At 46.2% G+C, this 23,146-nt stretch overlaps 1 protein-coding gene across 1 annotated transcript in view; it reads right to left on the reverse strand.

Moving 5' to 3' along the window:
• LOC142577723 (beta-galactosidase-like) overlaps nt 1–22,829 on the reverse strand; it is a 28,763-nt gene extending 5,934 nt beyond the window's left edge. Inside the window, exons 1-11 of the mRNA XM_075687177.1 lie at nt 22,753–22,829; nt 21,475–21,638; nt 16,929–17,079; nt 14,021–14,084; nt 11,196–11,290; nt 8,622–8,802; nt 7,282–7,462; nt 3,445–3,488; nt 2,167–2,282; nt 1,636–1,713; nt 1,464–1,550 (exon numbers count right to left, since the gene is read on the reverse strand). Of these exons, the coding sequence (XP_075543292.1) occupies nt 1,464–1,550; nt 1,636–1,713; nt 2,167–2,282; nt 3,445–3,488; nt 7,282–7,462; nt 8,622–8,802; nt 11,196–11,290; nt 14,021–14,084; nt 16,929–17,079; nt 21,475–21,593 (1,116 nt within the window). The 5' untranslated portion in view covers nt 21,594–21,638; nt 22,753–22,829. The remainder of the gene's footprint in view (nt 1–1,463; nt 1,551–1,635; nt 1,714–2,166; nt 2,283–3,444; nt 3,489–7,281; nt 7,463–8,621; nt 8,803–11,195; nt 11,291–14,020; nt 14,085–16,928; nt 17,080–21,474; nt 21,639–22,752) is intronic.
• Nucleotides 22,830–23,146: the final 317 nt, after the last annotated feature.

Below are 23,146 nucleotides of genomic sequence, written 5' to 3' on the forward strand. Positions count from 1 at the left end.
CTTAATCTCGACTAGAATGTCAGCTACAGCAGTTTGCTCTAAATGCATATCTGTCGTGTTTCCGTCACTTAACATGACACCTATAACTTATAAGGGTAGGCGAATATTCGAAGTTGCGAATACGAATGAAATACTACACACTAACTATCCGAATTCATATTCGAAAACTAACTATTCAGTATTTTCGAATATTACAAGCTAACCAAATATTTCGCATTAACCGAATGTTCCTCGTCTGCTAAACAAAGCATAGCAATTCGTCAGAAGTTCGACAACGACAAAACTTTTGGAAGCAATGCAGAAGCAAATTGGGTAATGCAAGCTTTGTTTTCGGTTTCAAGACGGATGTCTATTTGGCAACCTGTTACTTTTGCTTGTCTGTCATTCAGTGTTTTGGCAGTCTAGTCTGTAGCGGTTTTGTCTTTTGCGTTACAATCTGCTACGCTTCCTTTGCAATGAGTCCTTTTTCATGCGTCCACGACACACAAATGATTCAGCAGCTTTTATTGTTGTTGTTGTTGTTGTTGTTGTTGTTGTTGTTGTCAGAACTTTTTTGCCTTTCTGCAAGCATTTGTTTAGCTTTTGGAAATCTAGTCATACAGCAGCCACTCCTTTTTTTTTTTTTTTGGAACCCAGGCTCTAAAGTTGTTGAGCGACAGTTTGCGCAGTTTCTCTCTCTCTCTCCCTCTCTTTTCTTTTTTAGCAGTCACTTATTTTGTGTTTAAGAAGGTTGCTTGAATTTGTCGCTAGTTCGCTGTCTTTTTTGCGCTATTCAATGTTCGATGCGACATTCGATGCGATATTCGATATGATATTCGATACTTAATATTCGTATTCGATTCGTATTCGATTCGTAGGCGAAAAAGCTGCTGTTCACCCACCTTTATTCATTTATCGTTCCATCGTTCTCTGGACGGGTCCCAGATCAGATGCTCCACAGGCCCCAAATAATCGGGACCAAGATTCACTTGCGACACTCAGGAGGTTGCGGCCAATTACTGCGCTAGGGAGGCCACGCACTTCCTTTCTGGCGAGGGGGTACCTGTTCCTCGTTAGTTAGGCCTCCCTAATGTGGCTGCACCTGTGCTACTATACCTGAACTGCTCTCGGCAGTTCATCTTTCAGTTAGTGCAGCGCTCACAAAGACTGGGACACGTCTTTGTGAGCGCTCCACTAATTGAAAGATGAACGCGTACCAGCTTGCTGAATTTACAGTGTTAATGCGGTTTATCTCGGTATTTTCTTTCACTTTATGTCTGATTCAAGGCCCCGTTCTTGAACGATCCAGTGGCTTGAACGAAATCAGACCTAGGACCTTGAGTGCAGTAATTCGATGATCTAGCTCCACTCGCCGCCACCACAATTTACCAGACTACGTATTACACTTAAACTGTGAAAAAGTAGTTACAGAACGATCCCAATCATTGTGCCGAAGCTGTGCCTCTGCCTGAATAGTTTCTTACGTGGCCAACTTGCTCGAAGGTCAATGGGTAGCGCGACGTCACGGAGGCATTCGACGTCATCCGTCGCAACTCCTTCAGACCGAAAATCTGCAAGAGCACGCACGTCTTCGCTCGTGGGACTGTATACTCTACACCAGAGAATGAGAGTTGAAGAAAGAAGCGTTTCACTTACGCGTTTCAAGACGAGCTTTCCGAGAGCCATCTTCTTCTTCGGCGGAGGGATATCTCTCATCACTCGGTGAGGGAAAAACTGTAACACAGACAGCAGCCACAGGCGGGAATCAGGCAGCGCCAAATTACAGCCTGGTGGCGCAGACTGCCATGCAGCAAATAACCAGTAATACTGTCTGAAAGCCCATGGAAGTGGTGCAGCGGCGAGGGAGCAGAATGCGACGGCAACACGATGCAGCCTTGTGTCGTGTTTGCTCTGCTCGTGATGTTGTAATTACACTCTGGGGTGTCGGCTGGGTCGGTATGCACCAACTATAGATCGAAGCAGCCATTTTTGCGCTGGCCATGGCCCTATAGTGCTCATTATGAAATCTCCGAGGCAGCGAACAAGACGCGACCAGTGTCCCCATGCCAATAAGAATTTGGGTGTGCACGCATTAGGTCACAATGTTCTTGCAGAGCACCATGTGTTTGTACCACTAAAATGAGCTAGAATGAGTGTTGTGACGCGGCAATGGAACGTTGGCCTTACCTCAGCAATGACGTCACGAATAACCTTAAACTTTTCGGTGGCGTCACCGGCCTCGTTGATAGGCGCATCGTAGTCGTAGCTGGTCAGCTGTGGCTGGAAACCTTTCTCGGTGTTGGCTGCGCACATCCGGTGAGACGGAGTTAATGAGCATTGTGTAATCAAGCAAATTTACCCACACCATAACCAGGAATTTGGGACAGTGCAGTGGAGCTTAACTGGCCGCAACACTACCCGGCGTTCCTGGGCTCTAATATTCGAAATACCCGTGATGACTAACTTGAAAATTGTGTTCACTCGTGTCTTGTGTTCCTTCATGTCCTGTGTACTCGCGCTGCATAAACTCAGTTTCAAGACCAACTAGCCCATAAATTAACTATTTTAGAACAAGCAGTGATGCACAACACCATGTGCAACCAATCACTGTAAGCTGATCCGACTTGATGCGAAAAAATACGTATAGTGCGCCAGAGCACACTCATGTTGATCTTATAAGTGAGTTCGGTTTTCGATCGTCGAAAACGCTCTGTGAAGTCTCCAATATAAGCACTGGCTCACTAGCAGGCTTATATCTATCATATTTAGTTTGGTGTCGTGATTGTGTTATGAAGATAGCAACTTTGAATGAACTTTTTTGGTCATTTCGAGACATGCGGTCACGACGAACTGAAACGAGAGCCTTTGAAGTTGTAAAACCTCTGCAATAATCTAGCCAACGCCGTATGTTCTTCGCAAATTGCGCTTTACATCTGTTATCCTGTTAATACACTGTTAGATAACTCTTAATACAACTGTTATCCTGCACGCCCATTAAAATGGCACTATTGACGAATACAATGTGGGCATGACACACGCAGCTACTCCCCCAATGTCAAGCGTTTTTAATAGTGAGTTTCAAAAAAAAAAGGGACGTGCGTGCGTGCGTGCGTGTGCGTGTGGAGTATTCAAACGAATCGAATATTCCACTACTTTGTTAGTGAATTCGCGAATCAAATAGAAATTGTATAGCAACTACGATTCAATTCGCATTCGAAAATTTGGATATTCGTACATCCCTACAATTAACCGAAGAACTACGTAACGGTACAAGTATTAAGGCGAGTAAAAACGGAAACGAAGAGACGCACATAAACAAGACAAGCACCAATTATGTGTGTTTTTCAGTTCCGTTTTTTAGCACCTTAATACTTATACCAGTATGTCTGGCCAACTAACTCAAACAAACGCTAGGCTAAGTACAGCTGAACTACAAAAGAAAGACTAGGGTAAAAGCAATCTTACCACCTGCTTTGAATCCAAAATTTGTTCCACCGTGAAACATGTACCTGTAATGGCAATGGGCGTACATATGAATACGAGGGAAATACACTTCTATACACTGACACACGCACAAAGTAGATATTTATGATTGCTTAAGACATCGTGCTTATATAACATGTTTCTCATTTCAATGCAGGTTGCTATTTTACTGCGCTATCAATTATGGGGACACTCTAGAGGAATTTTCGACGTCGCCGTCACCGTGAGGTTGCGTATAAAGTCCAGGCGTGATAAGATCATATCGCGCATCGCGCCGTTTGCTGTAGGTGCGAGGAAAAAAGGGTGCGAGGGTGAGCCGAGAAGGATGTTGGCTTGATGTGCGGCGTCCGCCTGCTCGCCCTGTGTTGTGCGCTCAAGGCGGGGTAGGGGGGGGGGGGTGAGAGCGCGACTCCTCTTTTAGCCGGATAGTTGCTACCCATGACTCGACTCCGCGCACCGTACGTTGGAGGTAACTTGCGACGAGTTGGAAGACTAGCTGAACTGAGATGGCTGGTGGCTTCGTGTGGACTGTGTTCTCCCGCTCCTAGTATTGACGATCGCGCAGTATGATGTCTCGGAATAAAGACAGCACGAAGCTTTCGCTCGCCGCTGCTGCCGCTCTTCATCACGTCAGCGTTGTGACAGCGAGTGTCCACGGTCATCGAGTGGGATCTGTTTATGTTTACCTCTGCACGAGTGAAACCATACTAGCAATTTTTTATAAGAAGGGCAGGAGCACCTAGAATAACGGACAACAGCAAGAAAATCAGAGAACATTCTTGCCGCACAGCTATATTTCAAGCGTCATTTTTTACATATACGATTACAGAGTGGAACGCCCTGCCTGATACTGTTGTCTCCATGCCTTGTGATATGCTTACGGCTGCGCTCTGGCAGCACTTGCACATAACCTCTAGGTGAGTTGGAACTCTGTAGATTGAGTGTTTGTATACTGTGGTAATTGCACTATGCATTGTACCTATATCTTTCTGCCTCCTCTTGGCGTTCTTCTGGTTGTCTCCTCGTGCGTTGCTCCTGCGTTTCTTTTCTTTTTCTAATTTCGATGCTCCTTTGTTTTGCGCATTTTTTTGTTGAACAGCCTCCTGTGCAAGAAGGCTTTATGACGAATGTAGGTATTATTAAATAATGTAAAATAAATAAATTTATGTGAATGTTTGCTGCAATTGGATATTCAATGTATAATTATATTTTATTAAGTTTATAAGTTGGTGTATTGTGCTCCCACTTTAAATACTGTACTGCACCGCCCCCCCCAACCTTACTCAATGATCCCACCGCGGAGTCTGTAAGGCGCTGTAATTTATAAATAAATAAATTTATACGGTCGATAAGAGTAGGACTTTTATTTCGGGTAGTTGTCTAATACTTTGCTATCGCAATCAATACTTCGCCTTTCGGGCGAAAGTGCGACATTTTCTTACTTGGTTATTTTTTCTACTTAACCTTACCGCATCCAGTATTTTCTCTAGAGCCTCCCGGTCATTTTCTAGACATTATTACTTTAGGCGAAATTTGTCCCCGCCACCGCCAACAGCGATCTCGTTCATAATTTTTTTTGTAAGTTGGCACAACACCCCTCCAGGCTTGCGCCACCGTTCATCCTAACTCACTCGCGAGGCAGTAAGCCTCTGAGAAACTTGAACAGGCGCACAATGAGAGGCACCGTAAAATGGAGGTGCCCGGATTAATATGACCAATCGTGGTAGTCTAACAAGAGGCTGTTCCTGCTGTCCGACGATGGACAAATGTCCTTGTACGCTGTGGCAGTCGCCATGGCCGCCCGCCCTCCGAGCATAATAATAATAATAATAATAATAATAATAATAATAATAATAATAATAATAATAATAATAATAATAATAATAATAATAATAATAATAATAATAAATGAACATGTTTAATTCTAGAGGAACCCATCAGTATTGTTCAGTGCAGTTCATTGTCTTTTATCGATTCCTCGAGTACGAGTGATACAGCAGATGCCGAACAAACGTATTGCAGCCACGACGCGCGCTATGCGAGAGCGTAATGCTTCAACACCACCGCATTACTTGTTAATGAAAAGATTGCGACATATTCATTCACTCATCCACTCTCCAAATCAAAGGACATAATGAGGGCGGTGATTAGGTGAAAAAGATCCAAATGTTGAAGAATTTTTTTTTTCGAAGGAAACTGCCGTTGGAAGCACGTCCGTTGGAAACCCGCTGGAATTACTAGATACATAAACAAATCTAGAGCTCAAATAGAAGCACAACGAATAAAATGTGAAGTGCACTCAACGCCCCACGCTCAGTTACCACGTTTCTCTCGCTGCTGAAAGAATTGACCGCATACATGCAGCAAGGAGTCAGCGAGCAAGCAGTTAAACCTGTATAAGCGGTAATATACTTGCTCTCAATATGGTGATATTAGTACGCTTGGGGATCACAACTTGTAGATAGGCTAGTTGGTGGATGTTATATGCAATAATCTCAGCGCGTATGCACGGTGTTACGATCGGCCTGCAGGGGTACTTCTCTGCAAAGCTATTTCAGCCCGCTGCGCGTGCTTCGATCGACTCGCGGTGCTGACGCCCTTCGGAGAACCAGCGAGGACGACAGCGCTAACCGACCATTCGCCTCGTTCGGAGAATCGGTGACGGCAGCAGGGCGGGCCACGTTTGGCGCCCAACGTATTGTTGGTTGATTTGGCTGGTCTTCATGGTCTCTCTCGGCAGCAAGAAGAGCTTCCCTAACAAAAGGGTGCTTTGCGATATGGTGCCCCAGGATTCGTCACAGTCTGCTGACACTCGTGGCGACTACAGCAGAAAGGCAGCTCTGGAATTTAGAGGCGCAAGACAATGGGCAACCAGCAGCCGCGCTGCGGGGGTCAGCTCGGGGAACCGACGCGCCTTTCAAGACTCAAGATAATGGACAACTGGCGGGTCAACTACGATGACTGGTTGAACGGTTCTCTCACCTAGGGAGCTAGGGACCAATGGAGTGTTTATAAGCGGCTGTTGTCGGCTGCTAGAGTGTGCTCGTGCTCGTCAGTGTGCTGTATGTTCGTCTTGCGTGCTTCATTTGGGAGCCACGCTAGACTGTCGAATGTATCTCTTGTTTAAAATGTAAATACTGTAAATAAACCCTGCACGCCTGGTTCCTCCCAAGTTCCTCTCTACGACCTACAACTCTTTCAACTGGTGGCAGCGGCGAGAACGTCCGAAAACTCTTACAACGGACGCACGCACACAAGTACAAAGAGACACTGTGCAAGCTCGTGCGGTGCTTTGCATCCCGCAAAATTTGCGTATGTTGAATAATAATGTATATGCTGACACGGGTTGTTAGGGTCATGAGCTCGCACACACTGTGTGTGCGAGTGCTCTCACTTAACATTTTTCATAAATTGTGTAATTTTCGGACGAAAGAATATCATGTCGACAAGTTGCCTCGACCTGCCTGATTAGAACCTCTGCAAGACACAAGACTTTATCACAACCTGCTAATTTCCGCTCCGGCACCAATTCTGTACGTGCCAATCTCGTTACTTCATCGCTTTGAACACTTGTTCGACAGCGCCTCCTGTCCTTTGGTACTCATTATGTTACTCTTAGACTGCTAAGCAGCGCCTCCCCCCCCCCCCCCCGTCTGTGTCATCCACAAATCCAATCAGTCGGTGAAAGCTTTCATGAAAGGAGTGCACTTCGAAGGAAGGCACTTAACACGAGAGGAAACAAACACACACACACACAAAACGCGCCTCTCCCTCGCATGCACGCGCAGCACGCAAAGGCACACAGCCGAGCGCGCTCACAGGTTAAAGGACGCCTTCATTGCGAGCAACGTGCGGATCCTCTGGGCGAGGCGGGTCGCATTCACCAGGTGGTGTGGTTTTCCCCAGTGGTCCACCCAGCCGACGTACAGCTCTGAGTTCATGAGAGGGCCCGACATCTGCTGGCGCGACTTGCGAGCAAACGCATGCCTCGGATCCGTGCCTGCATTGACCGTTAGGCAGACGAGCCCGCGGGATGCCATTTTGACTGCTGCTCTGACAGAAACGCTTCACTTACCCGAAAACCACATCCGTAAACATTTTATTTATTTTTGTAAACCCTTCTGTGCTTGCAGCAAAACAGAAGAAAAAAAGAACGATTACAAGCACTGTGGGTACGCACTACGGTACGTCTTTGATGGCGTAATTTTCATTCACACGCTGCAGCCTTCATTCGTATAGCAGCGATATGAAATAAGTCGAGGACCAGCATACTGGGTTTCATACAAAGTTGTAAGTCTTGGAACATTACTTTCCAGCGGCCTGTTTACTTCTACTCTGCATAAAAATAGCATGCCAGTTTGCACCGAAATGAGTGCAAATGTCAATAACAGTGAGTAACAATGGTTCAGATTTCAAAGGATTCTTTCGACGGCAACACTACAAAAGCCATTTATATGACCGCCGGGCTTGCGGTGAGTAGAGCCGTCGGCAATGTGTTCCTCTGGCAAGCTTATACGTCCTCGAAAGAAATAGCTTCAGCTCAAGCATGAGTCGAGTCAAATATAACGCATCGCGGAGTCGTTTCTTGCCACTTCTGTGCGTGCAGTCTAACAATGTTACCCCGGTAATGTGATTGGAGTCACATTCTGGGCACCTTATTTATAAAACCTTCAAGTATTGGCGAGCGCTGAAGTGTCTTATGTGCTTCGCCAGCAGAACACTATACGACACACCGTCGAATACCGAGACCAAGGGAGGTATTACGTAAGTGTCCATGCAGTGGACATGTCCACTTCAGCTGCAGCTGAAGTGCTGATAGGCTGGGCTGGGTGTAAAAGCGAGAAGGAAACGGTCGCCCACAGCCAGTTTCATTCTCTTTCGTTCAGCTCAAGCCAATCAGCGATGAACACAAGTGTACACAAGCGCACACGTATATGCACACAATTGAATGTATACAGGACGACATCTCGTGTTGGGAACTTGCTTGTGTGCGTCTGTAGTTGTTCTAAGACTGCAATTCTCGGCTATAAAGAAAAGCACTGGTCTAAACCAAGATCCACTTACTAATACGCCCGCTTCGGATCTAAGGGTAGCCCATAAATGCGAATCATTAAAGCAAACCGCGCATTGTATCTAACAGAAAACATCGAATTTCTCACTGGTGCCGAAGTTGACGGTGGTGAGCACGCCCCCGACGCTGCCGCACTTGATCATGTTGTCATTGATGCTGTCAACGGTGAAAAGAACCACGTCCCGCCCCAGCTGCGCCCATGCCAGGTCCCGCAGGTGCGTCATGTACGAAGTGTCGCACGCTTTGTGGAAGCCGTATTCATTCTCCACCTGAACAATGAAGTACGGGGCGAAATCACGCGGTCAGATTTAATCAAGAAGAGGAACGGAAGTTGAGCGTTGGCCAATAATTATAGCAGTATCATTGAGGAGGAAGGAAACAGCTGTGAAGAAGACTGCTTATGAAAACGAATATACAGACGTTTACTATTACAAACGAGTAACAGGTTACATGTTCAAATGATCCTCCGAATTATTCGTAAAACACTGCAACACTATTTTAGCGTTTTCCCGAACAGAGAGCAACATGGTAATTAACATATGCTTCTGTTGGTGGTGACCATTCTTCTTTCTGTATCGTTCACACCGCAGTAACTTTCAGGTGCAAGGGAGTCACCATGGCTGCTGTTAAAACAGCAAAAATTGCTCTTATTGGAGGCGTGACGGCAGAGATGGAAAGAAGTTTGTGTCTGCAATCACGAGCGATGATCTCAAATAGAGTGTCATTGAAAAGAAAACAATCAGGAGCCAAGGACAGAATTTTGTGAATTAGTGCTTAGCTACGTTAAGCATAATGTGTCATAGAGTTGGGGGAGTATACCTAAAATAACTGAATTCTGAGATTTCACGTGCCGAAACCGCGATCTGATTATGAAGCACGCCGTAGTTGTGTACTCCGGATTAGCAGTGGGCAACTATAGTGTCCTTTAACGTGCACACAATGCGTGGTACACGGGCGTTTCTGCAAGCATGACATTTTTGCTACCAGAATACATATTTTGAAGCACATGCAAACAAGTTTTCTTCGCTGTAACCGGCACCGCATCGAATCCCGTAATTTCGAATTTTAAGTAATTTCGAATTTTAAATAATTTCGAATTTTAAATAATTTCTGCGGTTTTAGCGCCAAGATTTCATTATCAGGGACGTCGCAGTGGGGGACTCCGGATTAATTTGAACCACCTACGGTTCTTTAATGTGTACCCGATGCACGATACACGGGCGTTTTTGCATTTCACCTCCAACAAAATGTGGCTGCCATTGCCAGGATTCGATCCCGCGCCCTCGGGCTCAGCATCGCTACGACAAAGCCGCTACGCCACACCGGCAGGTGGGAAGTATATTTTTGTGTCGGGCTAGTTTCACAACAACACCTACAAGAAAGCTTCGCAAAAAAAAAGAAAAAAAGCGCAATCATGCTGACTTCAATCTGAGGTCAATTAAAAAGAAAGACAATTCATTTCACAAATTCCGTGAATATATGGCGAGAGAAGCTTATACAACGCCATAGCTTTAGGCAAATTCAACTTCAGCAACTTTTATCCAGATCATAGTAAATTGTAAGATTTCCTCATAGTGTGGCGTATAGTTAAGAAATCATAAAAAAGTGGCATTGACGTTGCCTACTGCATTAGAACTTCCATTGCGGTGCTCTGTCGCATGCGCCAAACAAGACCACCAGCGAGGAAGGATGTACGTAAGTACATATTTCACTGACGCCTGCGAAAAACAAAATCATCCTGCATGCTAATCAATTCATAGCCTCATTCTAACACAGCTCGAATCTGCTACGATTCATTACTTCATTTCACTTGGCCTTTATACTATAAGCAAGTCCCACTATCTCTCCTACACACAGTTTTAGGCAACAGCTTTCAAGTGCGCACGAGCACAAAGACATTCATTATCAAACAGCTGTTCGGACAAAGCTGGAATATGTTTCGGCCAGAATGCGGACTCAATCGCTGTATGTCAATTGACGTCACGGAACTTGTCCAAGGTCGAGCACATTGGTATGTACTTATTATCTGCACTTGTAGCGTCTCACTACCCTCACCTGTTTCTGTAATATTATCAGCTAGAGAACAAAAGCATTTCGTAAAGTCCTCTTTTTCATCTTATGCACCTTATTACCAACAGATACTCTTCATAGCTATCTTAACGGAGGAAAAAAATATGTCGTCTATCAGAAAGCAGTACAAAGCTGCGAATGACGAAAAAAGGTATCGTATTTGAAGAAAAATTCATCCCGGTCAGCGAATTGAACCCCGGACTAAAGCTTTACAGGGGCGGTCGCTATACCACCGGAGCTAAATTGCAGGCTGCCAGATAACAGGATGAGGATGAACTGATTGAAAACTCAAACCGTAGTATCACTGAATGGGCAAGTCAGTTCTGCAAAAAATGAGCAAAGTAGAGGACATTTTATGAAAGGTCGTCTGAAAGATCGTTTATGAAGGTTTATGAAAGATCGTCTCTCAGAAACGACCACGAAGTTGCCAAGGAAACCGCACGGGTTTCGTTTAAGTCTCCTAGTCATATGGTTTGATTTCTGCGTTTCACATCTACTTCAACAGGAAAATCAGAATCGGCCCCAAGTTAAAGCTTTCCGTTAACAAAAAGTGGTAGCTGGTTCATGCCTACCAAAAGCATGTTGCGCTTACCTGCACCATAATGACCGGTCCTCCGTTGCCGATAAGAAGTGGTCGCACTTTTTCGAACACCTTCGTCAGAAAGCGATCCACATAGAAGAGATAGCCTGCGGGCAATCCGACATATAAAGCAGACCTCAACACGCGAATCATGAAACTACAGAGTTGCTGCGGAACTTGTGTCGTTTAAATGGGAACACGGCATCAATGTGCGCACTAATTTAGCTCCGCAGAGATGGTTCTCAAAAGTATTCTCCACATCTTGGGCAGACGTAACCAAAGAACAAGGCGGTGGTCATGAGTCGCCTAACACAGAAGCAAATGAAGCAGCTGAAGCAACACTGAGTATCCAGTGGTTACACATATAGCATTAAAACGTTGTTGTTGTTGTTGTTGTTGTTGTTGTTGTTGTTGTTGTTGTTGTTGTTGTTGTTGTTGTTGTTGTTGTTGTTGTTGTTGTTGTTGTTGTTGTTGTTGTTGTTGTTGTAACAGAGGTGCATATGGTTGGTTAAGATTTTGGTTGGTAAAAACTTTATTGGGTGTCCTGCAGATTAAGTGTCCTGCTGGCTCAGGTTTCCCACGTCGGGACGCCCAGGCCTTGCCTAGTCGCCGCTTCGCGGGTCTGCTGGACGGCCTAGATTTGGTAAGCAAGCGTGGAGCTATGCAGGGCATCGGCCAACCTCGCCGAGAGAGCATCGGGATTAATGCCTTTGCTCTTTGCTTCACATTCCGAGAGCATGTGTTTTAGCGTAGCAGGTTGTAAACCGCGAACCTTGCAGGTGCTGTCGTGATAGATCTCAGGGAAGAATCTATGATATGCTAGCGGGTTCGGATAAGTATCAGTCTGTAGTTGCCGCCAGGTGGCCGCTGGTTTAATTCTTGGCATGTCTGGGAACAACCAGATATGCCATAAGCATTTCAGTGAACAGATGAGACGGCGCGCGAGTGAGACATGCAACCACGAGGACGTTGCCGAAGTACTTGAGCGGAACGGGTGGTCACTGAAGGCAGCTATTTAAATTGACGAAGTCAGCAGCCGATGATGGCGAAACTAGAAGTGATCGCGTGAGCCGGAGATCATGAACGAATGTCACAAGAAAGGCGGCCACAGATATCGAAGCTAATCGACCACAGCTAAGACTTTGGTCCACGCTTCAAACCCCAGGAATTTGCGTCGCATCTGCTGATACAGAGTTTCCCCTGCACGAAAGTGTGAAAGTTTTCAAGGCTACACACCTCCATACGTTAAATGTAGCATACGCAAAAGTAACATACCTAAAACTTACATGGCATTGGTAATATCTCTGCCAGACACCCTTATACGTGGCCATAAATGTAAAAAAATGCTCCTGCTTATTAAACATTATCGTGGTAAGATTGCACGTTCGCATTCGTATCGCACCTGCTGACGACAGCTCATGCTACGCTTTAGACAGATAGCAAGCGATGCTTAATGAGACACTGTTCAATGTGAACTTAACAATGTGAAGCTCATCTCGGATGCACGTCTCATTTGTTGTCACATATGACATCTTCGGCTGGCCGTTTCGGTGCATTATAGACCGCTTTCGCGAGCGGCGTTGTCTTCGGCTAGATGAAAGAGGGTCCGCGCCCTGCGTTCGTCTGGTTCGTTCGGCTGGATCGCTCTCCTCCATCTTGAAGCGCTCTGAGGCGCTCCGAGACTTGTCGCCGGGGCAGTCAAGATTGAGAGCGTTTCCCCGTTTCCCGCAACGTCATAACAACAAAGAGTCACACCTGTCGGTGACGGTCCACCGTCAACCTAGGCAACCTTGCCCGTTGTATGCTGTCGTCTTAACGAACGCTCGTCCCACCGGCGCGTCCGCCTGTTTTACCGGAAGCGTCGAGAGCTTTGAATAGGCGAAACATCGGACGTTGGCTGTAGTCACGTGGTTTCGCATCTGCCATTTCCTCCTCCGAGAGCGTGTCACACGTCCGGCTTGCGCGCTTGTCCTTTACCTATGAGTTCGGGGAACACCGGATCTTCCCGACTCTGCTTTGGCGGATGGAGGCGACCAGTCGAAGATGCCAATAGTTAAATGAAGGCGGGCTAGACAAGCGTGCCATTTAAGACTTAGCTCTGACCTTCGCTAACAAGCTAACGACCACTTCCCTCAGTTCACGTACCTTAATTTCTCCAAGCCCACAACATAAGCCAAAGCGGCAGCATTTTCAAAAAAGAAGCATCAGAAATTGAGAGAAGAATGTTACAGAAGCAGTAACGCCAGGGCTCCTGGCGTGGTGGGATTTTGTGATCACGTTACATCTCAAGATGAAACGGCTGTCGTGCAAACGCAAACGTGAATTCGGAAAAAGATACATTCATTTCTAATTTGAAGCCAGATGCATGCAGCAATGTATGTAAGTGGCTTAATTATATTGCTACGGAACAGTATTGTCACCAACTGTATTTCAGAAAAGAGAAAATTTCTAGGAGGCCACTGTATCGTTATCAACGACGAAAAGCCACTCACGAAATGGATTTTAAATGCCCCGAGATGACGTGGCAATCAAGGATGCAGAAACGAAATAGCCAGACGATGCTACGCCTTTATCTATGAATTTACATAAACAACGCAAACAAAACCGGTTTTCACCTCAAAAAAGAGACGATAACTTTGTCCGCATAAATGTATATTCTGCTTTGCAAATAAAACGGCAGTCTTGAGCAAACTATAGGTTTCTTTTTCGAATGCGTGGTATACAAGTTGGTAATATGTGAACTGAATTGAAAGAGCATTGTACTATTGAACTTTTTTAAAAAAAATCTTGAGGGCATTTTAGTACGCGCAAACACACACACACACACACTAACTCACTTTTATCAGAAGTTCTAAGCCGCATTGAAGATCCATTTCTTAGAAGCCAGTATGGAAATCCACCCTGCAAAAAAAGAAACGCCTTCATCAAGCAGAGCCCTCAATTCCGCTAGATATTCTTTCCCTTCACACAACGACATGAGGGGCATTCAATAAATTCTCGCTCGACGTAGAAGCGAGAGCTTTGTGATAAGGAACAAATTCTTATTTTTTCCTTCCGTCCTTCTTCCCTTGAACGTCAACGCACTTGAAATATCGCTTACTAAGCTCTCTTAGACCTGACGAGAAAAAGACTTTGTTGCGCTTACGAAAACACTATTCGATGGCTTCTGTGAGTTAACTCAGGGAAGTCGTTATCATCATCACGAAATCACACTCCTAAAATTTGCTCTTCTAAGTTTAAAAATAAAAAGTAGTCATGTGACCAAATGTCCAGAGAACAGGCAGGGTGGTTGCGTTGATTCGAACAAGTATTTTCGTGCAGTGACTTCTGCAACGCGAGATGTACGGGCTAGAGCTTGCTGATCCAGGACACCTTTATCTCTAGCAACCTTTCTCGGAGATGTTTCTTTCTTTTTTACGCGAAAGCGTCAAAAATGATAAAAGCCGGCATCTGTAGTCTGTAGCAGCGAAACGGCACCTAAAGTCCGATTGGCTGCGACGCCACGTCACGAGAGCATCTCGAAGGAGCAGAGCGGGTGAAAGGGAAACATGCGGCCGCGATAGCGCGCCAGGTGTTCCCTGAGGGGAGAGGGCAACGCCGCGATGCAACGTCACCCTCGCTCTCGCTCTCGGAACCCGGCGCACGGCCGGTATCGCTCTCCCTCACTCCCACTAGGCTTAGCTGTTGCGCGCGCTAGCCGGCCTTGGTGGCCGCTGCTGTTTCCGCGGCCTCTTGTGGCGCAGGACGTTGGTGCCATACGGCGTTGGCACCGCAGGCTGCTACTGCTGCTTGCTGGCTCGGACAGCACCATACTACTATGGTACATTACTCGCAGAGCAAAACTCGAACGACCGCTCAGCGGCGTTCAGTTGGACATAAATGTTTTGCATTCACAACTAATAACAAGTGCTTAGGTGTCATCGAATTTTTTTATACATGACTTCACAGAACTGACTAAGTTTACGGCCTTATCGGCACCTGTTGTAGTTTTGGCTGGCAGATAATCAATGAGCAGAACAAAGAGCAATGCTCTCATTCTAAAGAAGCTGTTGATATGACTTTTACCGCTGAGGCTTATTTTACAGCCGAAGAATTCTGTGATTCTAGACGGCTCTCTTGACGACACTCGGAGTCTCAATGGTAGAGCCACGTTTAATCTCAATTCGACGGTCGGTCAATAAAAAGTGCTCTCATCAGCGTTCGTTGTGGCTAACATTTCACTCGACCTTCGTTTCGGGTGTCAACATTTTCGACACCCAGCTCGAACAGACCATGAACACGCATGGCGAAAAACAGCTCAACTTCACAAGGACGAAGAAAAGACACACAGTGTCGCTGCCACAGAGTAATTGTAGACAGGACATATGCAGGGTGTTTCTAGTTTTTTTTTAGACACTACATGTTCTTTAACAAAAAAATCTATTAGTATAGTGAACATGGTGTTCTTGCAGACTAATTGACGAAAATTAATTATTAACCTTATTATTTGTGCCTTGTGGGCAGTTGTCTATATGATATATATATATATATATATATATATATATATATATATATATATATATATATATATATATATATATATATATATGGTAGCATACAACAAAAACGTTGTCTGTACGCAGCAGCGCTGTTTTCCAACGTGCACCTGCACCAACTTGCCCAATTACTTCAGCTAGCAAAGACATCTCACACGACCAAATGTTCGTGCAACGTCGTTCAATACGGGCCCACTACTTATCACTTTATATTTATCTTTATCTTATCACTTTATCTTTATAGTAGCCTGGACAACCTCCCGCCCATACTCCGTGTGTCTCAGTTAAGGTTAGCCAAGCTGTTCAATAAAAAATAAAGATTAAAAAAACACGGTGCATGAAACAATTATAAAACATATTATAAAACATATGGTCGTCAAACAGAGGTTTGACGACCCAACACCGTAGGTTGAAAAATTGTAAGTTGCACTGTGTCTATTTATCTCTCTTTTTTTTTCGTTCTAATGAATTCTGATTTTCGGCACATGCATTGAGCGGGGACTTCAAAAGGGCGACCGGTTCGAGGGTTACCTTCTATGCTGTCTGCCATGCCTAAACAAAGCTGGTCATCTTTCCACAGTCATTTATCATGGTGCGGATCTCTCAGACATTCTTCATGCGCCTACGAATATTCGCCAGCGCTGCTATTTCCTTCATCAAGTTGCAGAAAAATTCATACGCGTCGAGACGCTTGATCATTGACAGGATTGCATGAATTTTTTTCACAATCCGTGGAATGGGGGGGGAGGGTAAGAGCCTCAGGGGTTAAAGTGTTACCGCAGTAAAGATGTTCAGAGCCGGTAGGAATCGCTGAAATCGGCTTTTATTTATTTATTTATTTATTTACTTATTTATTTCCCCGTATGTGTGCTATAGCGGGAGAGCATGTTACCTTGTTGAGCAAAAGCTAATGGCAGCTTTCATATTCAACGACGGATTGTTAGAATGGCTATGGATGAGTAAACGTGCCATCCGGCGTGGCAGAGCTCGTGTAGCGCAATACTATTCCACATAATGATGGGAACTTCGTGCTATACTTTCTATAGTCCAGGCGGTGAGCGTTGAAGAAACGCGAAACCAGGATTCACAATGCTGAAACGATTATGATGCTGTGGTTGCTAAGAGCGCCGAAAATGCGATGTAGGAGTGACACCGGTGGCCTCCTAAACTACTGAGGCTATTGCACGTTAGATTGAGAAATTCGACTCACAAAATCTCGCTCGGCGCAGATGTACGGACCTGGTCGAAGGATGACCATGAAGCCCAGCTTATGGGCTATCCGTAAGAAACGGACCAGGTCCTGCTGGCCTTCGAAGTCGAAGTTGCCTTCTTCGGGTTCATGACTGCTCCACTCTACGTAGCTGTGCATTTGGGGAGAACAGCGGTAAGCAACCCCGAATCGGCGATTCGAAATACTGAAGTAGAGAATGGAATTCTCTACTTGCACCGCCGTTGCACCAATGTGCAGACTCGGTCAAGCACGCCTACGTGTTATACTTGAAGCTCGAGAGGACCAGTGCGTTCAGCTGTTAGTAAACAATCCGCAAAGCAATAAAAAGAATTGCATTCAACAATAATAGCTACATGCCAAAATTGAAGACCAAGGAAAATAAACTGAGGCGGTATAGCGTTTATTATTTTTTCTAGGTTTCTTAATGACTGATTGCGTGATAAAAGCAAGTCTAGGTTTCTTAATGACTGGTTGCGTGATAAAAGCAAGTGTCACTGTTTATAGAATTGGTTTGTAAATTTCAGTCGCGCGATGATGCTGTTCTTTATAACATCGCGCAGCATCACTCAGTCAGCATTGGTTTTAGCGTGCAGAGATCAAACAGTAGAATTTTATTAAGCCTCTCATCCACTTTCTCCCTCTCCACTTTCTCATTTTCTTTCCTCGTGACAGTTCGCGTTTTGGTGCGCCACGTTAGCCCACACTACACCCCAGTTCTTTCTTCATAGCGGCTAACGCTACGTTGGAACTGTGTGACGTTGTACCGACTTCATCACCGGCCCAAGTTATTAAGCATACTGGCAAGGACAGCTGCGTATCTTCACAAGAGAGCACGCACACACGTATGTGCCCGCTTCGGAGCTTTCAGTACCGTGCAAGGAACTGAAGATTTTACCCAACCAGTCGACCATGCTCACACTTTTGTCAACGTACCTCTGCTGGGACCAACATATTTTGTGTTGTGTCACCAGCAATGCTAACTTATTTCGTAATCGCCGCACAGTGCCTTCCATGCACACTGATGGCGCGCGTCGGCTTCAAAATGCAAAGCATTACCGCGCGTAACGCACTGACGCAAAGTAAAAAGAACGAGCCGTTTGTACAATTATCTCAATGGTCTGCCCTGCTTAATAATTCAGCGTGAGCTTTTGAGTCAATTACTAGACCCAGTAGAAACTTCAGCGCGGCGCTTTTGACATCTTGAAACAAACTCATGCGAAGGTTGTACCGCGAGTAATGCAAGTGTAAGCGAAACCTTTCTTGTGTGAACTGGCACATGATGCTCAAAAGAAACGTGTAAATGTGTGTGACCGTTCCTATATACAAAAGGCATTATTGTCGCATTCGTCACAGAAGTTATGCTACGATCGCTGCCACAGGGGTACCTATTAGTATCCTGACAATCACAGGAAGATGGAAACGTGAAGTGAGCAACTGTGCGCGAAGGAGGGATGTCGCTCGAGCCAACAATTTAACAAGGGTGTCTTCGCCAGGGCAGCAACTGTTTTCCTTAGCAGAGGTTGTGTGTGCGTAGCTCACTCAAGCCCACACTCAACGCGGGAGGAGCAGAATAGCCTGGTGTGTAGAGTAAGGCGAGAGAAGTTTAGTACTCAAAGTAAGAAAGGGTGGAGAGAGAGAGAAATGGAAAGAAAAGCAAAAGGGGGTGGTGTTCGACTCCCTCGACCTCCCTTGTTCGACAACATTGAGTAATTATACGGACGTTCAAGCGCGTTCCCGGTGTTGGTGCAGCCGCCGCCGTGCCGTCGTGTCATAGACGGCGCATGCGCGGCCCGCGCGCGGAGGAGTAGACGTTTTCCAGAGACGTGGCTTGCGTTTGGGCGAAAAAAAGAAACGACCAATTGAAGGACACGCTGTCAGGCTACGCTCTATCGCCTTGGTGGCGGAGCAAGGGCGCAGCGCTCAACCTTCCGCCGCTGGCATAAGCGTTGTGCGCACGCACACCATAAGCACACATGAGCGCTCCTGCTGAGAGCTGTTGTCTGTATGCAATGATACCGGTTCTCTGTGCAGTCGAATTTCGGCGTTGGAGGTCGATGCCGCTGAAGCACATAGGAAGCACCTTCGTTCGGCACTACGCTAGCAGCGTCGCAGACAGTAAACGTCAAGCAAACGTTATCTAACACCGTCGGTTACTCGGTCTCATCTCGCGCACCATAGAGGTGCGACACCTGCAACGCCACCGATAGCGCTCCTCTTCACGCCAGCGCAAGGCGCCTCGATAGTGCCACCCCGCTGGTATCGAGGCATCCATGCCAGCGTTGTGAGACGCCTGCAGCTGCCTGGGCGCTGTTCTTCTTGCATGTTGCATTGCATGGTTGCGTCGCGCCAACATGTCGAACCCGCGGATAGTTCGAGCACCGTACGACGATTACGAGTTCAAGTGCAACACTAAACCTTGCTATCGCTGTCAATGAGTCGCCATACGAAACTGCTTTTCAATGCGAAAGCATTAAATGCCCCATTACGCGAAAATCCGTCGCCGCCGGCGTGCCCAAAACATGGTACCAAAAATGGCCGACTGCGCAAAGAGTAAAAACACGTCAAAAAATGCTAGGATTGGCGTCAGATTTCTCAGGGAGGTTGCCGTAAACAAAGTAAATTAATGGTTTTGAATAGAAAATTTGGTAAATTTCGGTCTGGATGGCTATCGAACCCAGCTTTCGGCTTGAGAGACGAGCACGCTTCCCCGAAGCCAAGGCGGCTCCTCGAATTTGGCTTACTAAAGGTATGCCTAGTGCATGCGTCCTTGCACATGTGACGTCGCAGCCACCTGGCCGACTAAAGGTGCGGCCTCGTGCATGCGTCATTGGGCACGTGACGGCACAGCCAATGGGGAGGAGGCGGCGCCACGTCACGAGTGTATAACATGAGCGCGTTCATGGCGTTCCGAGGTCTACAAACGGTATAATGATTTCGCATTCCCACACGCAATCAGTCTTAAGTGTCTCTGCCTTTTTTTTTTGCAATAGCAATTATACGAACGCTACAGGCGCATTCCCGCTATCGCCGTTGGTGTCGTCGTAGTGTCGCGGTATCTATACTCCGTTTCATACATCACGTGCAACGCTGTGGAGGCTAGAGATACTTGTTGCAGTGGCTGCGTTCCCACTTAGAAAGAGTTTGGTGCTTTTTGACCGACTTTTGTGAAATTGGTCTTTATGTAAGGTCAGTTCTGAATTAAATAATAATATGCCGCTAGGAGGAGACAAACCGTGCGCTCATTCGGCTGCTAACACGCTGTTTTATATCAGTTTCCTTTTCGTTGTTTTTTTATCTGCATCCCGTCGCGGCAGCCTCACGTGCATGTTCGCGCGAGCGAACGCTGCTGGCGGCCAGCGCAGCATGGACGGCGCACGCGGAGTGATAAAATTTGGAGAGCGTACCATCTTTTTCTTTCTCTATGAGCGTACTAATTGCATAGCTTCCACAGCGTTGCACCTGATGTGTGGTACGGAGTACAGAGCCCCTAAAGGTACCGACGCGCATGCGCGGATCGCGTTTGGAGGGTTAGGTTTCCAGAGGCGCGACATACGCCCAGTGCATTTGGTTGCAAAAACATGGAAAACACGACGAAACCAAGCGGACGCGCACACTTATTCCTGGGTCCTCACCCTCTTTATGCTCCGCTTAATGGACTCTGGAGGGGAACCAGCGCAGCGTTCCGCCCACGACTGCTGGCATGAACGTTGTGCGCACGCTGCTGAGTTTATATGTGCATATGATGGTACATAAAGTGGTCTGAGCGGAATGGACAGCACACGTCAAGCTACAAACAGTGGCGCTTTTTCTTTGGTCTAATTTCGTGCACCATTGAGGTGCAACGCCTGCAACACCGGTGGCGGCGCACCTCATGATGCCAGCGTTGTGAGACGCTTGGTAGCTGCCAAGACGCTGTTTCTACTACAGAACAGCTGTTGCCTCACGTGCTTTGTGGCGCTAACATGCCGTCCCTGCATATTCTACAAGCACTGCATGAGGAGCTTCAACGCAATGCTGTGTATACCTTGATCTCGCTTTTAACTCCCGCAATCACGTCCAGCGCCTTGAGCACACAAAAACATGACCTTTGCAATTCGCTTTCACTACTTCAGAGAAACCGTTGCGGCGGGGTACGATTCGGACGCCTGCTGTCCTGGACATTCCTCGTGTAAGTGTTGCGATAACTCGATCACTGCTGTAGTCGAACGGACACTGCCACTTCTCGCGAAAAATTTAGTTAAAGTCGCTCTTGCTTATACTCTATATCTTCGCCCGCGGCACAACAAATACATTACAAATCATTCGCCTACAATATGTTAAAATTCCACCACATGCGTAATTTTAAACACCAACGACAACAAATAAAGTTGTGCCTCTTTTGCGTTACTTTCGATACAACATTGAGAACTACTCGTTGGCAAAGCTGTTCGCGTTGCTGAAAATGCTGACTAAGAAAGAAGTACGAAAGAACTGCTAAAAGCAATGGTTCCGTTAGTCCAGCGGCGACAACGTCACAACTGCGTACGTTTCGACCGTATTCAGGCCGGAGGCTTGCATGGTGATCAGTCTTTCTTCCCACAGCTCCGGAAGTACCCGGAAGTAGTGCATGGCACCGGACATTATCTGCACAGGCTTGCCTCGCATCACAAAGGAATTGCTTCCAAAATCGACGGCGAAGGGAAGCTTTGCCTGGAAAAGAAGCATGCCCCGTACCTGTTAAGCGCATACGCATAGATAATATGCAAAGTCGGAGCAGCGTTAGGCTCACTTGGAAAACCGACAATGTTTAGGTCGACGCCTCGGCCAGGGAGCGACCTTTCATTGTCATTATAATGCTGTTCGCCATGATAAATGCTTCATTTATACTCTGCGCTACTGCGTGTAGCATCTGCATTTTACAAATGCGGGTATTTATGCACAAACATGCATTTCACTTAAAAAAAAGGACGCGGTAATGCTGCGATTACGAGAACGGCGGCATGTACCCACGCAGAAACTAGAGAAAAAGGAGACGGGAAGAGGAAGACCACCATTTATTTCATCCCCACAATTTATTCGAGTGAACCGCATGAAACCGTCAAACAATGTGGCTCAGGGAAGTACAGGGAAAGTGAGGTGTTTTATGCGAAGCATACTAGCCGCACAACCACGCTCTTCCTTGCTGCGCCGCGCGCTGCCGCGTAGCTACCATATGACGTCATAACAGCTGCGAAAGCGGAGGCTCAACTCGTGCGCTCGCTTGCGGCCGCGTAGCTACATAGTCGGGTTTCAGCTCGTGCGCTCGCCTGCATGAGTTGTTTCTTCGTCTAGCCGAACCAAATATAGCCAAGCAACAGCAGTTCACCAGGCTAAACAGTGGTTCAACAACTAAAGTAAAGGCTAGTATGCTTCGCCATTTTTTTTTCTAATTGCATTAACAAAATAATTTCACATGAAGGCGAAATTTGCGATAATATTCATACTGTTAACAAAAAAATGCAAATAAAAGTGGAAGAGAAGGGAACCTTGCGACCGACAAGAACTGAACATAGACTCAGCATACACCGCTTGCGGTAATCACATGCCAAGTGAATTAAATAAACTCGTGTCTGCACCCGGCCGAAAGAAAAAGAATCACATGTTTAGGAAGACAAAATTCTTCAATAAGTGTCTTGCCAGAAAGTGGTGTGCTGCAGCTGTTATGGCGAGAGGCACCATTAAAACAAGTGACATGCAGGTTCGAACGAAACGGGTTAGCTCTGCAGTTAACGCCGACCTTCTCGAGACGCACGCAAGCAATGCGCGAGCGTGATATAGTACTCACATACTTCGGCGTGAAGACCTTGGGCCAAAGCAAGCAAACGATATAAGAGCCGACCAAGACGCTTAACAGCCGTATGCAAGACCTAGCGCGTCGGCGCACCACCGGTACGCGGCTGCTCTGCTTCAGGTGCTTCTGCATCTGGAAAGAATGATGCACAGACATCTTAATTTATTTATTTATTTTTTATTTCCCAATACTGTCAATCCCGATATGGATTATTACAGGAGTGGGCACATGGTCATCAAAAGGTACAATATGAGCAAACACTGAACAAACAAGGAGTTAGCATAGAAAAACATGGACACTTGCATTTATTGAGTAACACACTGGTCTTCACACAATTGCTTTTGCAAAAAATAAAAAAAATAAATAAGACACTAAGTTGTGATTGCGA

This window comes from Dermacentor variabilis, chromosome 4 (assembly GCF_050947875.1).
Source record: "Dermacentor variabilis isolate Ectoservices chromosome 4, ASM5094787v1, whole genome shotgun sequence".
Taxonomy (NCBI): domain Eukaryota; kingdom Metazoa; phylum Arthropoda; class Arachnida; order Ixodida; family Ixodidae; genus Dermacentor; species Dermacentor variabilis.